The sequence below is a fragment of the Leptidea sinapis genome, chromosome 40 (assembly GCF_905404315.1).
Source record: "Leptidea sinapis chromosome 40, ilLepSina1.1, whole genome shotgun sequence".
In the NCBI taxonomy this organism is placed as follows: Eukaryota; Metazoa; Arthropoda; class Insecta; order Lepidoptera; family Pieridae; genus Leptidea; species Leptidea sinapis.
The window spans coordinates 4,398,601-4,426,262 of NC_066304.1; the positions used below are offsets into that span (position 1 = coordinate 4,398,601).

The 27,662-nt window shown below is 34.4% G+C and overlaps 1 protein-coding gene across 2 annotated transcripts in view; it reads right to left on the reverse strand.

Annotated features, from left to right (window-relative positions):
- Positions 1-27,662, reverse strand: part of LOC126976391 (protein scarlet-like) — an 82,573-nt gene that overhangs the window by 45,934 nt on the left and 8,977 nt on the right. For both annotated transcript variants that reach the window (XM_050824700.1, XM_050824699.1), the window contains exons 2-4: positions 14,901-15,147; positions 7,368-7,416; positions 6,160-6,343 (exon numbers count right to left, since the gene is read on the reverse strand). In XM_050824700.1, coding sequence (XP_050680657.1) covers positions 6,160-6,343; positions 7,368-7,416; positions 14,901-15,126 — 459 coding nt within the window. In that variant the 5' untranslated portion in view covers positions 15,127-15,147. The remainder of the gene's footprint in view (positions 1-6,159; positions 6,344-7,367; positions 7,417-14,900; positions 15,148-27,662) is intronic.

The window sequence follows — 27,662 nt, forward strand, 5'->3', positions numbered from 1 at the left end:
TGTATTTATTATGAATTAAATAAAATTTTGTTATTCATAGACTGAAGATCACAACTTAGATATGGCGTTTTTTTGAGATGTGGAGCGAAATATATAATCCAGTCATAAAGTTTCAAAAATATAAAATAACATAAAAGTTCCCATTTAAAACGTCGAAGTGAGATTCGTATTGATAACAAAATCATAAAAATTCCTAACTAGTTCACTAAAATAAGATTTGATCTTTATTTTTTAAGTACATATTTAAGATTTGCCATATTAAGTTACGTCGTTTATAAGTTCAACACCAATAATTTGTGAGAACATTAGATGTAAAAGATCTTATCGTAACTACTTACAAGACAAAACACAGGTTTTATGTATGTATTTGAAGATAGCATCTAAAGCTCTTGACATATTATCATAGTAATATAACTTTAGTTTTTTTTTTTGCAAATGTCAAGGATGAGAGCTTATGATTCAATACTGATAAGATATTATTTCTATTTGATTTGAGAAACAGATTTAGGTGAGATTGTTAATAGTGAAAACCTGTCTATGATATTTATGTTTTAGAATATTTTTATTGATGTTTTTATTAATTTAATGTCTTTTTATAAAAGAAACACATAAAGTTTTAAATTCACGTTTCTTTTTGTGTCCGGAAATTAATTTTCGATACTGAACTATATTGCTTTTTTGCAATAATTTATCGGAAAGTTTTATTAGTTGGCTTCTTAGCCCAGTGGTTAATGACTCTCACCTGTAGACTGTCGTGGGTCTCAATCCTGATAGGTAAACTTTATCAAGATGAGGAAAATCGCATATTTGTGGCACATGCTTAGACACGAGAGGTGCAAACTCCTACAAGTTATCATAATGCGCAAAGTTGCAGGAAGAAGAGGCGTAAGTCATAGAAAAAAGTCTTGGCTGCGCAACATCCGACAGTGGATAGGAATCGTGAGTTCGGCAGAAGTGTTTCCTCTCGCGAAGAACAAAGTTGAATTTACAAAAGCTTACTGACTTCGCTAGTCGAAGAGGCATGCGAAGATGAAAAAAAGAACATAATGATAATGACTTTAAAAAATTAATACCAATATAGTAGTAGAAGTAACCATATCGCTGTGCTGTGATCTGCCGGGGGAGTTATGCTACCTATTTCTGCCGCAAAATAACCGTGCAGTAATGTTCCGGTTTGAAGGTATAAGGTCGTGAGACCTATAAAGGGCAAATGACGGTTGCAGTTCGATGTGACGCGGTATACTACGTCTTAGGTTGTTTTGTGGACCATTATGTATCGTATTGTCAATGATATAGGCAGATGATATTCACATTCACATACGCACCCAAAATATTATCTACCTTTAAGTTTACTTTGACATTTAGTTACATATAATTGCATATTTTAATACGCAGTTACACAAATAAAACTGTAAACAAAATTTTATTAACGATTCGGGACTCGAAACCGCGATCTCTCGCGTTCCGTGCGAGCGCTCTTTCCAACTGAGCCAACCGTTCGAGTGAAAATTGCACACTGTCGAGCAGGAAGTGGGAAATATTTTAATGGTGATGTAAATAACAGTGTAATATGTTAGCTAGGTTTAAGGGCTCCATCATAGGTTTTAAAGTATTCAATTTTACAATAAAATACCGGATAGTAACTAGGACTGACTAAGCACATATTCTAGGTGTATTCGATCTCTATAGGCTAGTCAATTTTGTTATCCTATGATTTAAAAGATGGGTTGCCAGTAACTTATCAGTTCTTCCCCCCATGAAATAGTCCCTTTACGAACTGATGTAGTTTCATGACGTTTACCAAGTGTTGTTGCAATATATTATGTTATTGTCACTCCTTATGGTATATATAAAAATATATATATAAAATATTTCTTATGTTTAGCCTGTACAAGGCACGTCAATCAGAAGAAAATACAATTTTGCGCTATCTTTCCATCAGCATACTAGAAACGAATTGATTTACAATTTATATTAAACTAAATATTATCAGAGATCTTGTCCAAAATGAGGTATAGAAAGAGTTGGAGACAAGTAAGGCCCATCGCCCAGAATCACGAACCCTTGAAAAATTGTATTGCGCCCGTCGATACCCAGGATTAAAAGAAATTAGTTGACTAACGGCCGTTCCCAATATACTATCTACAAATAGAGATAAATCACTACCATCTGTCAGTAATTAGCTGTCAATAATCAGAAGCTGTCCCAATACACCCGATAAGTCATTCTTATCGCCAGTTCACTATTACAATTTCCATACAAACTTCTATCCCTTGTAAGCTATACATCCTGCCATTGACAGACAGCGTGTACGGATAAGGTGAGTAACCGTCGATAAGTTTATTGGGACAGAAAAGTCAACGATAGTTACGACTTTTTATCTCAAGTAGGCCAGAATCGGATATAGACTGAATATTGGGAATGGCCGTAAGTAAACACATATCGACATTTTCCAATCTATATCGCAAAAGTTGACATTTCCTAATAAAGAATATTACTGTCATAGACCTATCTCGAAACTATAAAACAAAATATCTACGTTGGCTGTAGTAAAAATAAAGAGATGTATATATAGTATTTGACCCTGACATTATTTAAGTATATAAATACGATTTTGATTAACGTTTATGATAATTAAAAAATTATGTGCCTACATTATAAAAATTGCTCTCTTACCTAAGCTAATCTAAGCGAGCTATGCTGTACTGAGTAGCTTATAGCCCTTTTACCAACGAAGCCTTTGTCGAGTACAACCCTAAGCCTTTTAAAAGAGGATTTGAAACCAAATATTGCGGCAGTTTAACAAACATGTAATTGCCTTAAATCTTAATACGAAACCTAGCAGTTTACAAATGCATTATTGGCATGGCATGATAAAATAAAACTCTGAAACTCACAAAAGTGCAATTCTAGCCAATTTGAAACAATGTAGACAGTCAGAATTCGATCAAAAGCCGATATGCGCTGTAAATAATGCAGCAATCATTGTCTGGTAGGGTATAATTTATGTACACTTTTGTGACTGCAACAATAGGGTATATTACTCTAATCTATCAATTTTATTAATATTAAAGGTATAAGATTTGCATTTGAGGTGTATTAAATCTGAAATAAAGCGAAATGACAATCTCAGATGTCTAGTAGTAGATTCAGAAACGTAAGTCATGTTGTCCTTTAAATAATGCACCTGCAAATAGGAAATGGAATGGATTATAGGAAATGTTAGAAAGGCCCATTTAGAATATAAGATAGTGTATAGACAGGCCATTAGTGGCTGTTGAATATACTTATTTAATGCAAGTCAAGATGAAACATCAATTTCAAACCAAAGATCAAAATGGAGAAACAAAAATTACTGCTAAGGAAACTATGTACGAATGACGGCAAAAATAAGCTAGATTCTGGAAAAGGCGTAAAATTTATTTGGGTTTTATTTGTAGAATCCAAGGATGCTGCGTAGAATCCTTATATATCCAAATATGGATACCGTTTGTAATATTCTCAGGGTTGCAGAGAATGGATTTGGGATCATTATTGAAATCCCAGATGGCCGCCGATAAAATTATGATTACCACTTATGGGTATCCTTTTCAAAGTTCTTGTTGGGTGACTGAGATCCATTTCAGAATTATTGTATAGGCAATTTTCTATTTTTCATGAATTTTCATATGCATCATGTACCTATACGTTTGAGTGTGTCTGTTGCATCATGTACATTTTACATATTATATTGTAATTTGAAATGATTTGTAAATCGATGTACTTAAATGTAAATCTTGAGTGGCAATGAGTTTCTTGCTACTTCTTCTCATTAGCTCAACCCTTTACGAAGTAGCGGTAGATTCAATAAGAATTTTTTTTTGACATTCATAAGTGTCATTTCCGTGACCTACGTGAATAAACTGATTTTGATTTGATTTGATTTATGTATACAATATGATGCATATACGTACATATTTTAGAGTCCACATCCGTCTAAGTGAAAATATTTAGAACCAATATAGGGCCATTCATGTTTCATGTCATATGTCCGTCGGTCTTTCAAAGTCTAAATTTAGGCCAATAATGCTAGTGAAATATTGATTTCCTTTTTATTCCGATTTCGTAATGTTTTTTTTAGATTTCTATAGACGTCTTTCACACAGAACGTCACACATTTTTTAAAGAGTTTTCAGGGGGAATGTGAAGTGATCGTGTAATCGTCGTGTTAAATACATAATAATAAAAATGTAACTTTTACTCAACAATCCAATATAAATTAAGCGCGTTTTAATACTTTCAAAAGTATATCATTTAAATCAATGTATAACAGTCGCGTGAATCAAATAAACTACGTTTTTATCATGTAAACGAAAGATACTTGAAATTATACTACTACTATTTTAGCAATTATTTAATTCCGCGCTCGTTCAATCAATATTACCATAAATGTCATTAAATACAACTTATGGAGCAATCGACCACGAAGAAACCAAATGAGATGATTAGCAATGATGGAACTTATTACATAATTTAAAAACTATTTAAATTTTAATCAAAAATCTGCATTCGATCTCATTGAGCTGAGAATTTTGAATATTATGAATAACGGCGAGTAATTTTATTACAAGAGGAACGCAATAACGAAAGTTAACCTCTCTGTTCCAAAAACTCAACCGAGAGCGTGTAAGAAATATAGTCAAATCAAATCAAAATCATTTTATTCACGTAGGTCACGGAAATGACACTTATGAATGTAAAAAATAAAAAATATTTCTTATATCTTCTATCCTTTTCTATGTAACTATGCATGATCTAATTTAGCCTATTTCTCTCCCTTGAATAGAATTACCAGGGAATATAACAGACATCACGATGAAGTCGACACATTTGATAACAATTTACACAATTTTAAAAAATATATAAAAACCGCTCTTTCAAGTGCTTTTAACTTTGTTTTATCTTATAAATATTACGTTTTTTTACAAGACGACCAACAACGAGAGTACATGTCACCTGATGTTAAGTGATCACGGCCCATATTCCCCCTCTGAGGAATTACAGGAGCGTTGTCGGCGTTTTAGAAAGGTGTAAGTACACGCTTTCTATGAAGATACCCATGTCGTATCATCCAGGAAATACACACAGGAAAGCTCATTATTTAACATATAGTTTGTTTAAATCACTAAATAAATCCCATAGTTTGGTTGTGTGTAAGCACCTTAATATACACACTTTTACGCTCAGGATGTGTTTTTGTTTACAATCATAACCATCTTAAAGTTGTTCATACACGTGATACACGAAATAACGGTTGTAAAATTTTCCGTAGATACATTTCTAGAAAGCAGGTGCGCTGACCAACCAATCATTCATGCGTATAGTCTTGTATTATATTACAACTCATACTTGTCTCTACGATTTCATTCAAATTAAATAAAATTATAATATTAATGACAGGTTATGAATATACCAGTGACTAAGATTTTAGAGATAATTAAGTGGTATGTTTATTGTTTTATTATGATAAGCGACAAATATACAGGGCGTGCCACGACATAAACTTATAATGCCTACTGCTCGCCTAAGTCGAGTTAGTAAGTCTTTTATTGGGCGATTTTTATGCTATTACAACAAGACCCCAGAAAATGTTCAAAAGAAATAGTATAACGATATTGAAAATAATTGTTAAGAAACGTTTGTGGGATAAAGGTTATTATAACATAAATGACTTTCTTACTGATACCACAGATTGGGAATGGGGCGAGCGACCGCCCGCAGGCTATTAAATAATAAGTTTAATTGTACAATATAACTTTGTAAATATATTTTTTTGATGAAAACTAAAAGCCCGCTGAGTTTTTGCGCCCATTCTTCTCAGGTCTGAGGCATTCGTTTTGGACTGGATGGTAGTTTTTGACTTTCAATCAGTGATGCCACATCCTATTTTGAATAAATATATTTGAATTTGAATTGCCACACATCCAGAGGATAATTAAGAATTAAGATAGCAGAGCTTCTAATATAATGTGAATATATATATATTACAATTAAGGTATGTATATTCCATATTCCCTATTTGAACAAATGACCTGACCTGGCGGTAAGTAGTTACCTTTTGCATCACCAGAGAAAAAAAGTTAGAGAGTCAAGACTTGAGAGCCATTAAACATAACTTACCATAAACTCCATATGCTCTGCTACCGATAGATCTTCAATAGATAAGTCTTCTTGCGGCACGAAGCCTGATATCCTGGCGATGAGGTCAGCACCAGCCAATCTGCCGTTCAGCATCAGGTATCCCGTCATGGCGCTCTTGTCTCGACGACTTATGGCTGCCAGTAACGTCGTCTTACCAGCACCACTATTGAATGCAATTTATTTATTTAAATAACATTTTTTTTTAAAATGAGCATACGTGTCACCTGACGGTATGTGATCACCTCTCTTGTAAGACCTGACGAATCACAATTTGTTTCCGGCCTCAGACCACGTCGAATAAATGTACGAATGAATTTTTAAATCGAAAACACATTGGTTCGTAGCACAGTGGACCGAACCGGGGCCTCCGTGATGAGAGACAACGGTTCAACTTATTGCAACAACGACGTTTAATTTTTATTTCTGATCATCATCATCATCAGCCGGAAGACGTCCACTGCTGGACAAAGGCCTCCCCCAAAGATTTCCACGACGATCGGTCCTGCGCTGCCCTCAACCATTGTATTCCGGCGGTCTTGACCAGATCGTCAGTCCATCTTGTGGGGGCCTAACAAGACTGCGTCTTCCTGTACGTGGTCATCTGTCGTGGTCTTTACTATTCCAACGTGTGATTATTAACCCTGAATTAGACATATAATACAGATTTATTTATTTATTTATTTATACAAGGTCCACCAACACAGAATACACAAGACAATTCATAAGATTGTAAAAATTTCAAAAATCGTGTTTCTGCAATTACAGGTGAACACATGATGCACATTAACATACAAACAATTTAGTTGTTAATTATATAAAAGTAAATTGAAGTCCTATAACGCTAACATGTTAAAACAATATAAAAGGATAAATTAATTCTACAAATCATTACAAGCTAAAATACAGTCACTTCAATATAATCACTAAAATGCTATCGTATAGGTACAATATATCTTGTCTATGCATTTTTTATTATAAATTAGGTAATTACATTTTACTAATCAGAGTGTCAGGTTTCTCTTACATTGTACTACTGTATCTCCAAAAACATCTATACAATATTCAATAGTTTCATATCAGCGATGATTCTTCTGGAAGACGTGGGGCTTACTTGATGAAGTTCACCCTTGTCCATTACTTGTGAGTAATCTATACACCGTAAACGCCTAAGCTTTTTTATCACTCACCTTGATCCCATCAAAGCGACCAAGTTGCCGGAAGATGCGATACCGCTCACTGGAAACAAACATATTATTAAAATCCTTCCAACGCATTGCATCGCGATGAATGGCGCTATTCAAGGATGCGTTCTGCGAGATCATATTGTAGAATCCGTAGAATACATGATCGAATTATCAAAAAGTCTGAAATGCTGGATTTTAAAATGCAACAAAGTGGAGAATATTTTAACCATGAATTCTCAATGGTCCGAGGAGAATAAAAATATTTAATAGTATAATATTATATATTTATAGAAGACCAATAAATAAAAATTTTGATAATGCCCTGCCCATTACAATGCAGTGCCGCTCAGGATTCTTGAAAAACGCAAAAATTCTGAGCGGCCCACAATTGCGCTCGTTATCTTGAGACATAAGCTGTGAAGTCGCATTTACCCAGTAATTTCACATAATAATGCTTAAATTATAAAGGCGCTGTTATGGTACCCATAATTTAGCTAGCATCCTGTGCAAAGAAGACTCCCGCTGGAATGCTCCCAATGTTATCTCTCTGTATGGCTAACTTAACCACTTGACTACGTAATCCAAACCTTGGGTCACCCGTCTAATCTGAAAGGCCTGTATAAGCCTTTTATGAGTTTTTCTGCTGATTATCCTCATCTCCACCTCAAAGGGTAGAAATTTGTATACATCACCAAGTAATGCATTTTTAAGATAGATATCGACAGATAGATATAGATTGCAAGATAAGCCATAATGTCCAATTCTGTCTATGTTGCCTCTATAGTGTTAAAAATGGGGAAAAGGCGCTAAATGCGATGGAGAAGCTACAATTATCTAAAAGCGTCTATGAGTTGATCGAAGGACTGGCCAGCCTATTCTCATAATTTCAAAATCGTTGACGTTAAGTTCCGATCCTATCTTCTATACGGCTAGCTCTAGAGTCGTATTCGGAGCTGCTATTTGATAGATTCGGAGCTGCACGTCGATGACATTTTAACGACAAGCTAGCACGAAATTATCAATATTGTTCACCAAATCCAAAATATTTCTACTCCTATTAAAAGGGTTAACTATGCTGTATTAAATGTTTAATATCCGGACGACCGAGCCTTGCTTGGATTTTTAAGAATGTACAAAAAAAACTAATACGACATCTGGATTCAAACCGGGGTCCTCTGCTTTCCGTATCACCCAATGTCTGAATGACCAATCACCAAAATCTGAGCTATTATAGTATTGTGTATAGTGGTGATATTTATCTTTGTATTCTAATGTTATTGTAGCTGTTTCTCATTAAAACAACTAACAACAATATATATATTGTATAATATTTAAACGCCAAAATTTTGCAGAATACGCATCTCCTACGAACTGACGCTATTATCTTGTAACGATAATAGGCATCAAACGATTTCCCTAAATCGGAACAGAAATTCAAAATGTGACACAAAGGGACAATACTTCGGAAGTAGTAGGAAAATTCGGATCGAAATTTCGTTTTTAGTTGAATAAGAGTAGACCTACAGAACCGTCAATTTGTGTTACAAGAATACGCAATTTAACTTTTTGACATAACGCCGTTTCGGTCCTCTTTTCGATTTATTACGAGAATAGGGCTACTGAAGCCTGATTCTGGTCCCCTAGTGGCAATAAAACGAGCCCGATCCGAAATTTAGTAAATTTTGAATGATACATATATATACTGTATATATATATATATATAATTGTTTGGTATTGATATAATTTTTTAACTGAATTAGACAAATATGTTTTTTTAAAGTTCAACTTCTTTATGCGCGTTATGAAAATGATGATTATTTAAGATGCGCGCGCATCACTGTAATACAAATGTAACAGGTTGCAGTTGGTTCCTAAAATTTGCGATTTTTTTTTTGGTTTCTTCGTCCATTATTAGGATAGGCAAAGGGATCGAGCCCGTACAGTAGTATTCGTTATTTAATAATTAATTGTCAAAGCCATCGTTGCAAGATTTTTACAATATTGTTTTAAGGATTTTTACTATGTTAGGCCAAAGAAGTATAACTTATTGAATCTTTTTTTTGAATGAAATAGAATTTATGGTCGTGATAAACATTGATTGAATTATTCAAATATATATGTTTTCTTTATATTTAGGTTACATTTTTCTATAATTTGAAAGTTTGATCGTTGGATAATGTAATAATAAACTTTTTAATAAACCAGTCCCAATTAGCACATTGATATTATGTTAATTACCACACCTCCAAATAGTTTATACTGTTCCACTTCCAAACTGCAGTAAGATGCCCCAAGGCAATGCTGGTGACAATTTACATAATCAAAATGCTCATATAATATTAAGCACTTATTCATCAAGATTAGTGAATTTTATTTAATTTGAGTAAGTTCATCATCAACAGCCGGAAGACGTCTGCTGCTGGACAAAGGCCTTTCCCAAAGATTTACACGACGATCGATCCTGCGCTGCCCTCATCCAACGTATACCGGCGATCTTGACCAGATCGTCGGTCCATCTTGCCTAGCAACACTGCGTCTTCCGGTACGTGGTCGCCATTCGAGGCCTTTACTGCCCCAACGGCCATCTGTCCGTCGAACTATGTGCCCTGCATACTGCCACTTCAGTTTCGCAACCATTGGTGACTCCTACGGATCTCCACATTTCTGATTCGATCTCTCGAACTCCGAGCATAGCCCTCTCCATTGCCCTCTGAGCGACCACAAGCATCCTCATCGGCGACCACGTCTGCGTACCGTAAGTCATCACTGGCAACACACACTGGTTGAAAACCTTCGTCTTCAGACACAATTTGAGTAAATTAAATTAAAACAATTGAAGTTCTTAAAGAAGAATTGTATATTAATAATACATAAACAAGGCTAATAAATCATGTTAGTTGACGAGCAATAAATAATTTATAAGATAGAATATGATTTTCTCTTTATACAGTCATTACATACACAATTACGCCGTTGTACACATACTGCATTATACGAATAAAAAATATTTAGATCATAGATAAATTTTGCAGATATGGCATTTAGCTGAAGAATACCACGTATGGGTTTATCGGTTAGCAAACGGTTCCCGTGATTATTGATTTTTGAGTGTATGCCTAGATCTGACCTCTTTGCCGATGCTTCCCCGGGCAATAAATACATTATGGAAGTCCCAAGTTGGGATTGTAAGAGGCGACTAAAGGCATTTACCAGTGGGAGGCTTCTTTGCACAGGATGGCGGCTAGATTATGGGTACCACAATGGCGCCTTTTTTTCCCGTGAATAGCAATGAGTAAGCATCATTGTGGTTCGGTCTGTAGGGTGCCGTAGCTAGTGAAATTACTGGGCAAATGAGAAATGAAATGTTGATCTACATCTACATCTTATGTTTCAAGGTGACGAGTGCAATTATCGTAGTGCCACTCAGATTTTTTGGGTTTTTCAAGAATCCTCAACGGCAATGAATTGTAATGGGCAGAGCATGACAATAAGACCGTCCCTTATTGTCATCAAAAACCATGAAGTCAACAATATGGCGGCGAGTCCCCAACATAGCGCGCGGAGATTATAAGCTATCGTCCGCGTCGTAGAAGCGTGGGAGTTATGGTATGAGTACACTTACAGATGTCGCAGATGATGTACGCAGCAAATCAAAAAGTTAAACAGCCACAGTCATGACAATTCCATTGGAAATATAGATACAGCTGATCAGCAGTGCATTTATAAAAAAAAGTTGCAATCATTAACTGACCAAGGAGCCGTACTACGCGTTTGTTACCCTCGGCCGGATAACTGAAATACATTTTTGCATTGTGAACAGTAAGTGTTAGGATTCTACGGGGTTATAAGTTCGATGTACTTGATTTGTGAATCCCTCGCATTTGAACCGCTTTTTTACTTTGAAATGTAGCGAACAAATGAATGCCATTCGGAGCAAAGCCGATCTGTACGTAGGAGACTGCTGAAGTAGAAGAAATATATGAAGTAAATACTAATGAACTTATAAAATATCGTAATTATTTTAACAGGTTTATAAGTACATGTGTCAGCCCTTGACCTAGTCCAGACACACCGGTTTAATCTATAAATAGCCCTTGAAAAACCTCAGAGTATTAAAAGGACTTACTTACAACAGAGCATCGAAGGCCTAATAATCGTAAAAGTTATTTTTTAATTTAAGTATTTATTCGAATTACGTAATATGTGTGTTTATAATTGTTTTGACCGTCACATATATAAGTAATTTATAATATTATAACTGTATTATATTGAAATGATTTATAAAAGGTTGATAAAAGGACAATAATTATTGAGTTTCTAGCCGACTCGTCTTAATATGAACAGCTTTACGAATTTGAGTTGCTTTAAAACTATTTGAGTTACTTTGAAACTATTTGAATGAAGGTTATGTTTTTTTCAAATATTTTGATAATTCAAGGGATTTTAAATATTATTTAAATAACGATCCATATAGCCCAATGGTTAGTGACTCTGTCCACTGATCTGGAGACACCGGGTTCAAATCCCGGTTTTAGTTTGAGGTAAGATAATTTATATTAAAGTGTGTCAATATTTAAAAAAAAAAAATTGTGCCTACAAGGTACTTACTACATGTAGTACATATTAGAAGTGAAACTTCTTTGGCAAACAAATTTTTAAACCTCGTTTATATACTAATCTGTTCTCTAAATCTAATGATTTTTGTCAATATTAGATTTTTTTTTTGTGGAATAGGGGGACAAACGAGCGTACGGGTCACCTGGTGTTAAGTGATCTTGCAACACCAGAGGAATCACAAGAGCGTTGCCGTCCTTTAAGGAAGGTGTACGCGCTTTTTCGAAGCTCATTCCACAGCTTTGTAGTACGAGTAATTATTAATTAATTTGTTTTTTTTTGGTGAAGTTTAACATCAAGTAGAACATATTCCCTACTAGCGTTGTATCGAGCATGTTTGCGCGCAGCCGCGAGTACGTAGGATACAACACTAGTAGGGAAGATGTTCTACATACTAGCGGCGATATGTGCACATGCTACGTTCGCTCTTTCTCACTCTCTCTACAAAAACATCCCACATTTTCACTTTATTGCGTTTCATCCGGAAAAAAATTACCCTCATGCGTGCAAACCACGTCAATATAATATAAACCACAATGTATACTCACCATAAATATTATATTTTGGTTTCACAATCCAAGAAACACATAATTTGTAACGATATTCAGATATATTCCATTATTTGTGATGCAAGACCTTCTGACTTGGCCATGATTCTTGTTCAATGGAAAGTTCCCTACAATAAGGTTTCGACCGACTCGCGAAGTATTATAAAATATTACTTGTAAGTAATGTTTCTTTCGATTAATTAAGAAACTTTGAATGCTTTTTAACGGCTTTGCGGTTATGCAAGCGATAGTTTCTGATTTAAATTTAAATATTGATGCCTCGTGGCGTTCCCGAAAAAAGGGATTTACAGAATAACGGGGAAAGAAGCGAGCCTGTGAGATATTGCTTTTAGAGGAACTAAACCCTAATAATCTATACTAATATATAAAGCTGCAGTGTTTGTTTGTTTGAACGTGCTAATCTCTGGTACTACTGGTCCGATTTATGATGATTCTTTCAGTGTTGGGTAGTCCATTTATCGAGGAAGGCTATAGGCTATGTTTTTTTTTTTCAAAATAAGGGATCCGATATGTGTAACACAAGGTGAAAAATCGAAAACCTATTTTTGCGTGAGCTGCAAAAACTATTGACAATAGAACAAAATGATGTACAGGCTATAATATAGGCAATATTTTATTACTTATAACTATCTCGTGAATAATACTTTATATGGCAAAACAACGTTTGCCGGGTCAGCTAGTATAATAATAAAACTTGATGAATTAAGTTTTGTTTAATATTTGTAATGGCCTTTATGCAGACACAGTAATTTGGTATTGGTGGAAGAAAGAAGATGGTGTGTGATCAACGTGGTGCAAACTTAAGAAAGTTTCTGTGATGCCTCTGTTGTTACAAGAGTAACAACAGAGGCATCACAGGAGCCGACTTTATATAGCGCCGAAATTTAAAGATACAGGTTTAAAATCGTGTTATCCTATTTAAAGCATCAAAAAATATGAGCGATGGCTCATTCGATTCGGAATGATGCGGTCTAGAAAATATATCGATAGTATGTATTAGCACAAAATTACAATAGTTATTAATAAATTAAGATGAAAAAAAATAGCATTTAGTTTTTCGTTTTCGTTCAATAGCTCAAATAATTTTCATAAGTATCTAACGAATTTTAAGTAAATTTTTCAAAAAGTTATACTATGGCTAATTAACTATTTTTTTTCCAATCTCTGTTATCTTAAATGACTATCTACGTGTAAGTTTAAAATTAATCTATACATTTTAAGAAGGGCTCCGCGAATAGCCCTTCTTATGTACATAAACTTAACAAGATCACGCGATCAAAGTTAATTAAAATTATTTTCTAACTTAACTTAACTATTTTCTGCGTTGAATTAAAATGATAAATAAAGAGAGAAAATAAACAGACATCTAACTGTATTTATTTAATCGCAAATCACTCGTCACAGGGACTGCTTACGAACAGAATAGTTATTGAGTTACACAAATATAATTTGAAACCAAAATTTATGAACGATGCGGCACTCGAAACCGCGACCTCTCGCGCTCTTCCAGCTGAGCCCACCGTTCGAGTCACGTTTCATTGATAAATCTTGTATGCTTTGTTCAACTCTCAGGCTGTGGCTTCATCAAGGTGGTTTGAGTCCCGCGTCATTCATAAACTTTTTTTTCAAATTTTATTTGTGTAATTAATCCTACAAGTGAGATTTGAACTGAATTGAGTTATTAACGGAAAACTAAATGCTATCTCTTTCGTCTTAATTTGTTTATGACAATTGTATTTATTTTTGTGCTAATACAGTCTTTCTACACATTTTTCGAGACGGCATTTCGAATCGAATGTGCCATATTTTAGGAGCTTATTAAGAATTAACAAGGTTTCCTAACTTATTGACTAGCGATAAATTGACGCGAGCGAGGATCGAACCGACTGCACCGTGGTAAGAATCAAGGGTGCTATCATCCTATTGCACCACCTCTATTATATATTGACGACTCTAGTGAGTCGAATACATCGACAACTTGCCCTGTTTGCCCAACTTTCGCAAATGAGCAGTAGGAGGCTTCTTTGCACAATATGCCGGTTAGTTTATGGGTACCACAACGGCGCCTTTATCTGCCGTGAAGCAGTAATGTGTAAGCATTATTGTGTTTCGGTCTGAAGGGCGCCGTAGCTAGTGAAATTACTGGGAAAATGAGACTTAACATCTTGTGTCTCGCGCAATTGTAGTGCCGCTTAGAATTTTTGGGTTTTTCAAGAATCCTGAACGGCACTGCCAATTGCCATCATCTGAACGTCTTGCGGTGATCTTTATCTTAACTGACACAATCTTTTGCATATCTTATTTTAAATATCTAGATCTAAAACTAAAACCTAACTAATACAATAATACTAACCTCCATGTAAGACTTTGACTTCTTCGTATGTCGGTGATCGCCAAATACTTGACTGATGTTTTCTCTTTCTGTATACAGATAGGTCCTTCCAAGCTAGAGTGAGGTTCTCTGGTGTGTCTCCTAATCCAGCGAGCTCGTCATCATCCCAGTTGACGACAGCCCCCGTGAGGACATTACGCGTCGGCATTTTCGGTATTTTTAAACTCAGCTCCTTCATTGTGTTCATCGTGTGTTAAGTCATTTGTTTCTGTGAACAAAAAATAATATGTTTATATATTTTTATATATGTACTAGCTGACCCGACAGACGTTCTACTGTACATAATAAAAAAATACTGTTTTTTTTATGTATTTGTCAATAATTTTTCATAACATCAAGAATTATTTCGTAACCTTGTTGTTATAATGAAATTGTTTCACACTGTCAAACCGTGCGTCAATAATTTCTCTATCAGAAAATATGTCCATACAAAACAAATATTGGAAATAAAAATAATTATGGGTCCCAAATCGAAATAAAAAGTATCCTATCTCTCAAGTTGGACTTAACTGCACTCCATGAAGTAATCGCCATTTAAATCCGTTTATTAGTTTAGGAGTCCATCACGGACAAACAACGTGTCACGTAATTTATAAATATTAAGATAACGCATGCAGACACTCTGCATAAAGTCAAAGTCAAATAAACTTTATTCTTTTATACAATTTGTTGTGTTTTTAAAGTGAAAACTCTCACTTCTGGGATTAATACACAAGGTTTAGCTCAGTTGGAAAAGCGCTCGCACGGAACGCGAGAGGTCGTGGGTTCGAGTCCCGCATCGTTCATAAAATTTCGTTTTCAAATTTTATTTATGTATTAATCCCAGAAGTGAGGGTTATCACTTTAAAAACATAACAATTTGTTAAGATTAGCAAGAGCGACATCTCAAGTCAATTTCCTAATAATTCGGGTTGAGCAGGTTATCAACTGTAAAGTAGATCCTGTAGATGAAGCCACAACCTGAGAGTTGAACAAAACATACAAGATTTTATGACGATACGTCAATCGAACGTTTAGTTCAGTTGGGAGAGCACTCGCACGGAACGAGAGAGGTCGTGGGTTCGAGTCCCGCATAGTTCATAAAATTTTGGTTTTCAAATTTTATTTGTTTATTCTTTTAATTTACTGAATCTACTATATGATCGGAAAAAGTAGAGCTGGTGAGGAGAACATACTCTTTTAAATCAACATTTTCAGCTTCAATGTTTTACAAATCATTTCAATTACAATAAATGCAAAGTGATGCAACAAAAATACTCAAACGTCAAATACATCGTACTCAATGCCTTACACGAGTAAGTTAAAAAAAGTAAATGTAAATTAATGAGTGTTTTAATATTACTTTTAGATAAAACTAATGTTAGCACAGGTGGGAGATGAAGGTCCAAAGTAATTAAAATGTTCGGTTTTTATTGCGGCCTAGAAACGTCACTAGCTCAAATGAAGAGGCGTGGCTCAATACTCGGAGGGATTTTGTTTGATGTTGCAATATTACATGCACGTGACGGCCGCAAGTAATGGGAGAAGTAGACGAGCAGAAAACAAATTTTCAAAAGTGTAAACTTATAGTGTGGGTAGTGAATGATACTGACCCGTCTCATATATATACTATATAGCGCACGTTCGGATAAAGTCAGCTACCGCCAAATAATGAGTGTTATTAATTTCAAAATTTACCACACTTGATACACAATTATAATTATGTATATTGTACTTCTTCCTGCGTCGTAATTTCAGTACTGAGGGTCGTAACCACCCTTCTGTATCACTTTCTCTCGTATGATCACTCTCCATCTATACCTGTCTCTGGCGGTGTGAAGGGCATTGTAAACCGTAGAGTCGAGAGCGGAGCGGATCTGTTCGGACCATCGTGTTGGACTGCTTCCACGAGCTCTTCCTCTCTTCTCATCAATTTTGCCGACCACAATGAGCCTCTCAAGGTTTCCATCGTCCTTCCTTGCGATGTAACCGAAGTATTCTAAAACTCTGCGCAGACATTCTGAAGACAATCGCGAGGAGATCCTGAGTTCACGCAGTATGGAGAGATTAGACCGAAATGCTGTCCAGGGGATATGGAGCATCTTTCTCCAGCACCTCATCTCAAAGGCGTCAATACGTTTGCGGTCTGCAGCTTTCAGTGTCCAATTCTCAGCGCCATGCGAAAATATAGAGAAGACTAGGGTCCGTATCAGTTTGGTCTTAGTTTTTATGGAAATATTGCGATCTCTTCAGATTCTTCCAAGCTGAGACATAGCGCTCTTAGCCATGCCAATTCTCCTGCGCACTTCCGTACGGAAATATTGCGATCTCTTCAGATTCTTCCAAGCTTCCCTCTCGCACGAACCATCGTTACTTATGTTGGAACCCAGGAAGATAAAGTTGTACACTATTTCTAGGCCTTTCTAGATCTTCTCACCCAGATCTATCCACCACCATGACTTTGGTCTTGGACCTGTTTATAGGAAGTCCCATCTCTCCTCTATGTATATTATAGATTTATGAATACAGGAAGCTTAGCCAAACATTTTAAACGCGACCATAAATATGTTTGTGTAACGACTAACAGCACTGTAACTCAATGCCCCAAAATCTTAATACTTCGTGACCGCTCTTCCACATGGTATTTAAAAAAACCTTTAAGTTCCTTAAAATTTTTAATAAATGATATCTGAGACGATGCATCAAAATTCCCTAAGGTGTTTTATCTATCTATAAAAATAAAGAGTAAAAACAAGTTTTAGCAATTTCAAATCATGTAACCTTTACATGTCGCCAAAACCAGCTAGATACAGGCGGTACAGACAAAGAGATTTTCGTACAAAGTTTATGCGACAAAGTATGAACTATATAGCTTAGTGGTTACTGACCCTGGCTGCAAAGCTGGAAGTCCCGTGTTCGAATCCCAGTAGGTGCAAACATATTAATGGTAAAAAATGGTAGTCGGTTGGAGCAAGGTCTGGCAAATACAGAGAGTGACGAATGGTTTCTAATTGCAGTTCCTGTAGAGTTAAAACGGTTTCTCGTGGCGTATGAACTCTCGCGTTATCATGGAGCAATAATGGTGAAAATTGATGCATGAGTGGGGGCTGTTCCACTGCTAGTTTTGCTAGCATTGTTCGGAGTTCGGCACAGTGCACATCTGCCATTATTGCTTGACCAGATCTAAGTAAGCTATAGTGAACAACACCATGCTGAGACTACCATTACATTTTTGTCGGTAAGCATTGCTTTTTTTTGCCTACGGTTGAACTACGTGAAGATTCAAGAAAAAGTAGAATAAGTACACTTATTTTTCAATGCGTAAAAAATATTTAATTTCTTTATATACATAACAATATATACATACATAATACTGTATTATTGTGAGTTAGGTACTTCCCTACCTATCTAAAATGATAATTAGAATTTTTAATTGACTTATTTTTTTCACTTGTAACAATGGTGATAATAATAAATGATTTCATTTCATTTCATTTCAACACGCGTTTCTTTCCGCAGATCAGTCAAATCATGAGGCAACCATTTTTCATAATTTTTTATATGTTATTGATCTGACGCAAATAAGTCAATATTGTTGATAAGGTAACGTCAAACGTGGCTTCCACCATCTCTTTCAATTCATTGTTATTCACCAGTGTGGGCGGCTTCTCTTCTTCTTGCACGTGGTTCGTTCACAAGTTCACGAAGGCGTTTAAACCAAACTCGCACGGTGATTTCATTAGCAGTCCCCTCTCCAAACGCAACATTGATATTGCGAGCTGTTTCTGCCGCGTTAGTTCCGCGTCGGAACTCGTATTCAAAAATCACTCCAATTTTCGAAGTATCCATCTTTCTTATGTAAGCTGAATAAAAAAAACAAATGAAAGTCGATAATCGAAGGTTGTACATTTTTTAAAAGAACATACAGTTTTCAAATGGTACCTATGTATATATAGGCAAAAAGTATCACTAAAAATCTCAAACCATGAAGGTTTTATGTCAATTCGAAGTACCTATTACAATAAAACGGCAATTTCATTCTTAAGCCCGCATTATATTCTTTTCTCGTATCCATAGTGCAGGCTATTTGCAGCAAGAAAATTTATGTAAAAGTGTGTGAATATTGAAAAAAATACATACTATTTGCTAAGACTTTGTCTCCGACATGTTATGTTTGTGTCGATGACTGTACTTACGTAGATATAAACGCACTGGTTTATAATTAATTTATCAGATAAAACGTCGATATATTCCAATAAAATACACGGCATTTTCTCTTATCGTTTCATTTCATGTTTTACAACTTAACATATGTAAGTTCAGCTTTATTCGTGAAACAAATATCAAAAACATTAAATGCTATCTTTTGTATACTTACGGCATGAATATAAAGATTATTTAATGTCAGAATTAATTAAATGTTCCTGATAACAGTTGTTTTAAATTCCATTTTACTTAACGAAGTCGTGAGATAGCAATTTGCGTATAAGTGAAGCCGCGATGTCAATATTCATTAGCAAAAGTGATATATACTGCGGGTACTATATAAATCTCCAGCATCTGTCTGTTAATTGTAATTACATTTTACTGACTGACAGCAATTCTACGAGTTTTTGAATTTTTTGTTTGTCTGCCTGTATGTATGTATTTTTATGAAATGCAATTAAAAAAATTGATTAAGTATGTAAGTTTATAAAAGAATCTGTAAATAGTCATAAAATGTTTTCTAAAACAAGAACGCAAAAGCGTCAAAAACTAATTTACGTAAGCTTATATTAAAGATTGGTCTCCGCTGTGCTTCAAATAGATACCGCAGGCGTAGTCACAAAGTGCGGCAACTTTTACTACGTCCAATGGGCGTACTCGAGTCAGTCTCCTACAATGTGTGACGTTGGCGTGCCACATGTTCTATTAAACTTTACTAATAATTGAAACTAAAATGCCGGGTTGCGTAGTAAAACTTTGTAAAAATAATACTACAAGAAGTAAGAAAGACACTGGAAAATCACAAATCATCAGTAAGTACTTTGTATTTTATTAATTTCAATGTTAAATAACACGAAACGTATATTACAAAATTTGAAAGATGCCGTTGAGTGTCCAGATGCCATGCACACAAGCATCCTTACAAATAGCCAATACACACTACTGTATAAAGTTTCCGTAATAAAAAAGCTATTGTTCTTAGGTAGTGCAGTGTATCTAGTTGGAGCGCAGCGGAGTATATATTTTATTTATTATTTTATATATATATATATATATATATATATATATATATATATATATATATATATATAATATTTTTTTATTAATTACGAAATTTGTTAATCAATACAATAATTAGTTTTTTCCAGTTAACACAACTGTCAAACTGTGCGAAAATTTATCTAATAGAATTATTCAAACAGAGATAAAGTTTGAAATAAATAAAATATTAAGGCACACCAATCAAAATAAAAACTATCATATCCCTCAAGTTGGATCAAAACTGTGTGTACAGTTTTACATAAATTTATAAATTTTAATAAACAAAATATATTATACATATATTTAAACAATTGAGAATAATTTGAAGCGTAAATTTGTATGGAATTGGGTTTTTATATCGATAGTATAAATGGAAAAGTACCAAATGCCTGAGGGTTCTCAATAATGATATTATTCACATCCTGGCTATCCTTGTATAGAACTCCAGCTCCAATTGTTTCCATCCATCTCTCCATTTAGTTGATTTCGACACTGACTCTTCCCTTCCGGCTAATAAATATCCAATAAATTATGACCAGCAGGCACACGTGACTTTGCGATCATAGACTCCGACGTGTAATTTAACGGCCGTTCCAAATATTCAATCTATCTCCGGATGTGGCCTACTTGAGATAAAAAATCCTATCTATCGTTGACTTTTCTGTCCCAATAAACTCATCTTATCCATACACGCTGTCTGTCAATGGGTGGACAGGTAATTACCAGGGATAGAAGTTTGTATGGAAATGCAATTCACGCGTCAAAATATTATCCGTATCTGGAGCTGTCAGTAATTGGGCTGTCTCTAGTAATGTATTTGTCAAACCACGTTTTCGGGGGATTACAAGCCGGATTATTATTATTTGGCTTGTGTAAAAATATTTTACTATGTACTAAGGTGTTAAATATGTGCAAAATCCTTATTGTTTGTGTTGAATACTTAGTAAGGGTTGTTCTTTGCACTGTCGGACTTAACCTCAAATAGTTCAAGTGATAATGATTTTTAGGGTGATGAAAACTGTAGCTTGACACATTGACAATGACATCAAAATTGGTCAGGTATTATCGGGCTGTCATGCCGTCTATACGCCGGTACATTAAAAGTCTATTGTTTGTGGTTTCAATTGTTGAATACAACCATAGACTGTTCTAGAAAAAATAACAATGAATAACATTTATCTGTGGCTTGACTGTATGCGGTTACATGTTATCAATGGTTTTATTGGAATCGATAATACAAGGAGCTCTTTCTAAAGCCGTACAAATGCTTTCTAGGAAGCTTCTAGCTTCAGCCACGACATTTTCGTTTTTAATACTTTTTATTTAAAGTTATACTTCTTTTGTCGCTTCAGGGAAAAATTATCATAGTGAATATTTACGATGTGCGCGCATACAGTCACGCAAATTCGACGCCCTGACGTTAGCTAGTCAATTAGACCATTTATATCATACTTCAGATACCAAAGCTCTTGTTATTTATGTCTACTGAACCACAGCCAATAGCCGAGAATTAAATAAATTTCAATACATATAAGTTCTAATATAAAAAAGAAATCATTTCTTTGTAATTGTATAAAAATACGCAAATATTTAAATCGTGCCGAGTAACCCGGACGTAATTTTTACGAAGCAAATCGAAGCAGTGCGAATGTTCTTGCATAGTATTGAAGGTATCAAATACGACTGGAACCTGGTAGGCGAGCTATTGGTCCAATACAAAAATGTGATGGTAGGAATGTAATACAGACAGGATAAAGAACAAACGCGTTCATAAATTGTAGACACGAGAGTTGTCCTGATGGCAGTTCGACGTCATAAAGACTTAAAGGGTTTGAAACAATATACTCGTAGGCGTTGCTTCACCGCGTGATAAACTACAATACTAGGTACAATTATAGATATATATATATATAAATGAAGCCCTATTTCTCCTATTAACTATAATTGGTCACTATAACTTGAGAATGGCTTTACCGATTTCATACATCTTTTCTTTTAAGCGTTCTTCGTCAAAACCTTCATTCTTACATTAAAAAAAAAATTAAGAAAATTGCGAAGAAATTTAAAAAAATGTTAACAATTCCCTTTGTAATAAACTTTTTTAATGCAACCTTAGCCCGTTATTTGATATAACCGTCAGTTGTTTAGTAGTAAGAGACATATCGCACACCGCCAGTTTTGAAAGGTAATAAATTAATTCATTTTTTTTTTTGAACAGAATAACATCTGTCCGATGAGATAGTATCTATATCTAACCTAGATTAGAAGACATTTTTTCAATTAGTTGAAAATGTAACATAGTCAAAACAGACCAATGTGGTGAGAAAAAAAAAACAACGAATTTTACTTCTTTTGTAGGAACTTTCCCAATGGGTATATATTTTTCTTACATAACATATTAAGTGGTGACCCATTTATTACCTGTTTTTTTATCCAGTTCCAAAAAGAGTGATGCAAAGTGTCAATGCTTTGCAAGAAATTATTGACAGTCAAATACAAATAAAGTATATTCAAATAGGCTTAAACTAAGTGATTTTGAATCTTAATTACAAAAATTTAATTTAAATTACTGAATCTACCATAAAATGGTAAATTCAACATAATATTATGTTCGGAAAAAGTAGAGCTCATCAGAAAAACATAAAACCCAACGGCCACTCTTTAATATCAATGAGTATTTTACGATATTGCTTGATTTACCCCAAGGGAATGATAATCATTATATACTCACTAATTCGAATAGCTCTACATTTTAATTAAATAATATTTTAAGCTAATAGCGAGCTGGAACTTGAAAAGCTTTTTATCAGTGCAGTTATAATGTTGCCTTCTCTATGTAACCTTCATAGATGCACGTTACAGCCTTAAACTATGATTGCATGTATGACAAGGTGAGTTATCTAGCATTGTGGTTAAATAGATGTATTATAGAAAAATATATGAGGATCTTCACGGTATAGAGTTAGTTATTAACGAAATTATGATGGAGAGGCTAGATTTCCATTAATTTAATTATTTTGTGGGTATTTAACAAGTATTGAATGAGACTATTCTGTCACGCCTGCTCTTTTTAACGCTCGTTTGGGTCAGATAAAAATTTGCTACTTACTAGAATGATTTGTACACAATTTATTTACGTACTTACGTACCTTAGATAATTTTTACTTCTAAATAGCTTCAAAAGTTCTAAACGTTCTACTAGTAAAGGTTTTTAGCAACCTTATATCATGAGTTATCTGCTAAAGTCTCGTCAAATGCGCACCATTCGTTTCCGAGATTCGCCGAAACAAACAGTTCAGTGCTTCCCATTTAAACTTAATATTTGAACACAGAAAAGACACCGCCAATTGAAAATTATTAAAAGCGAATAAATAATCTCGAAATGGAGGACACAGGCAAATGTTTATCTTTTATGTACTTGTTAAGAGCGAACAAGCGTAATCTAAATTACATTCGACTTTGTAATAAAAGGTATCTTATTTAATGAAACCTGAATAAGATAATCTAACTTTCAGTGTTAAAGAAAATAAGGGGCCAGCCATAAAATATTTCACAGGAGTTTTATGATTTTTTGAACCCTCCCCCGTCCACATCACAATTGGTCACATTTGCGAGACTCCCCTTGGGTGACGTCACATTTTTGCAGTATTACGAGTACGTTTTTAAATTATAAGATGAAAGATTAACAAACCAAAAAAAATTAATATTTTTTGAATGAGGATGTTTAGTATGAAACGTGCAATGAGATTTGACTTTAGTTTGAAACAGTAATTACATTCAGGCGACAAAGTCTAATCCGGCTAAATTTGAAAAAACGTAGTGGATTTCGGGTATTTCCGTTATTTCCGGTATTTTTACAAGATTATAGTCATCATCTGTCAATCTGTCAATGACTGCACGTTTCATACAATCGAGAGAATCGCTTTTTTCGTAGAGATTTTCGCTAGGCTGATAGCAGTCATTTCACTCTCGTTCGTCACTAGCTCATTGACGATGGAACCATGGATATTCCCTGGATTAAATGTATGTATGTGCCTATGTCCTTTCCCAAGCTCTAATCTATCGCTGTACCAAATTTAATCAAAATCGGTTCAGTAGCTCCAACGTCGTAACAAACAAACATACATTGACATTTATAATATTAAGTACGGATACCTGTCTTACATTACTTTAAATAATTCTACAAACTTCAATGTTGTATTTGAACCCAATTTCGTCTTAAAATATCACAAAGTAGTTTTTTTTTCTATTATACCTGCCATATAATGTAGCAGGTAGAACTATACCAGGCATGGGTACGTGAAATATGCCGAAGCGATAGCTCTATGCATAATGTATTTCGGGACACTTTATTCATGTATTCTATGCATCGTGTCAAAAGGATTTAATAAGTTATGCATTCAAATTTAAATATATTTAGTCAAAAAAGGATTCAAAATCACTTATTGAAAGTCAAAAACCACCACTCGTTCAAAATAGACAGTCCTGACACAGACCTGAGAAGATAAATTCTCATAAGTTTAATTAATTATAATTATCCGATGAGAGCCGGTTTTTTGTTCGGTTATACTGCGAAAACTACTGAATCGATCGGAATAATACTTGTAACATAAGATGCAGCGTGTTTCGGTGAAGGTTTTAGTTTATAAAATTTTGGTGATTACTTATCTGGAACCTATATTTATTTGACTTACAAATACCTATATATTCGCAATACAAATAATTCAGTCAATGACATTTTATTACATATTATGACAATTCATACAATGAGCGGGCGCGGGCTACTTAATTTATATGGCAAAACCACAGGGCAAAACAAAGATTGCCGGGTCAGTTAGTAGATATATACATATGAACGAAACAGATCTTAAGAAGTGTCAAGGAAACAGCAGAAGACACAGAATCTGACTCGTGAAGAGCGTGCAAAGTTTAAGCGCGAATTGTACAAATTAGCGAAGTATTTATACAATGGTGTATTCCAAAACATAACATTGAAACTTCTCTTACATCCAATGTATTGTAAAAGTAATGGTTCCTGTTACTTTTGTCAAATTATAGATTTTAATTCCCTATGTTAGACTTGACAAAATAAAAACTTCAAAGTTTTCTTGTCGTATTTATTATGAAATGATAACCAAATCATTTTAAAATAGTGCCCTGCGTCATATAATCTATTATAATGATGTAATATTTTACTATAACAGCAAAAATAAAATATTGACACACTCTTACACAAATTAATAAATAATAATAATTAATAAATGAATCTATAAATTCCAAAATACCTACAAACTAAACACACACGCAGATCCTCGCGATCTCACTTGCAAAGACGAGTTTTACGAGTAAAATATACAATTGGTATGAAATATTCTAACGGCCGTTTTCAATAACGTCTCTCTAGTTACGGATACATAGATCTTATCTATCCATAGTTATGTCTAATATAGTTATAATCCATTGCTTTATGTCGATAGGTCACAAAGCGAAGAAATGTAAGTAAGCTTAAAAGTATAGATTTGTCTACCTCTAGTATCATAAACTAAGGATAGATAGGTTATTGAAAACAGCCGTAAATCAATTGCTTAACTTCAGATAGACTTATCTCGACTTATCTATACATAAAACCCGTATTTATTGTTGTTGCTCCAACAATAAATCACTGTTGATAATAAATAGGTAACTGATTTATGTTGACAGATAACATATTAAATTAGCAGAAACTTAAGAGCTTTACTAAACAGCTTAAGGCGGTTGACACTGACGATCTAATAAGCCATGTTCACACCACGCGCAAGCACCTAAAATAAACGATTTCATTTTTAATAAACAGCTCTTCGCACCAATCCCGGTGTTAGACACGGGATTTTCACTTTGCCTTATCGTTTTGGCCTGAGAAGAACCTCCTAAGGATTTTCATTGCACCTATTTATTGAATTTAGAAGAAAGAAATATTGACAATAAGTTTACTTGACACGTTTATTAGGTAGGTAGACATAAATAAAAAAGACTTACCCCCTTATTCATAATGGTCCGCTAACTTTAAACAGCCGCTAAGGAATGTTTTTTCAAATTCTGACTTAGGTCAATAGAAGAAGACAGAGTGAGAATTAGCAATGCTTTAAGTTAGCAGACTATTATGAATAAGGGGGTTTAAATAAAGTATGAAAACTACAAACAATAAATAATCAAAAACCAACAACTGAAACATTTATTCTTAAAAGGCATAAAAGGCATTTATTTTCTCAAAATTGATTCCTTTAGAATTCTTTTTGATGTCATTTCTTATACTATTAGATACTACTATCGCTTCGGAAACAAATGGCGCTCTGAGAGAGAGGAAGGGGCGCAAGAAACTCTCCCAGCATTCTTTTTTTTGCGCTCTTTTCAATAAAAATATAAAATATTGTACAGTCATTTCTATCGCTATAAAATAATCACAATCTAGTGCCAGGCTGTCCGATCATTTAGATATTCAGCAGTGGAGTAATAGGATTTACGACAGAGCCATTGTTTTATAAAACATTTAAATTTATTTATAGATAATGCCTTAACAGTGGCTAATGTTACAAAAATGGTCTCAACTCAGCATGTTTGTTGGTTTGTAAACCAACGCTGATGTTCCGTTGGCCATTTAGTGACGTCACGATAAATATATTAATTTATGTAGTTTATTATGTTCACTTATTTAATTTAATCTCTTCAGTGTATCGATATCTAACAAAGGACACTGAGTTTTAAATCATTCATAGTGGTTTAGAACATTATGAGCACAATTAATATTAAATAAAACAAAATATTTTAATTACTGGATCGAATCAAACCAACTACGGTGTATTAAAAACTACACTACACACAACATACCAAGATTGGAGGAATTTAAACCTAGAAGACGGTTTTTAATGAATGTGTTGGATACGAAGAATTGCGCCGCCAATTACCTGTCCTGTTACCATATCAAACTGTACTGGGCTATGGTCGATTTACAATTGGAAAGGAAACCGCTTTCAGTAATGATAGCCAAGTTCGACGCAGTAAAAGACGAAAATGGAGTAGATCAAAGACTTAGGATATACCAGCCTATAGACACATGATAGCGTGACTAATTTAGATTTTGCAATGTGTGCGTTAGTGAGTGGTTTAATATTTAAAATACAAAGGAGCTTATGCTAAGGGTGGCTGACTCTTTACGATTTCTAAGCAAAATCAATTAGATCAAAAGATTCTAAGTAATTTGTAATTTTTTAAAGTGATAACCCTCACTTTGGGGATTTATTACACAAATTAAATTTGTAACCAAAATCTATGAACTATGCGGGAAATGCACCCGCGACCTCGCGTGTTCCGTGCGTTCTTTCGCTTTCATTAATTTCGTTTAAAAATATAATTTGCATAATTAATAGATTCGCTGCAATTTTCTATATTGCTGTTTCCGCTAGAGATCTTCTTCTCTCTCGCACTCTTTGTTTGCCTATACGTAAGTATAACAATATTATA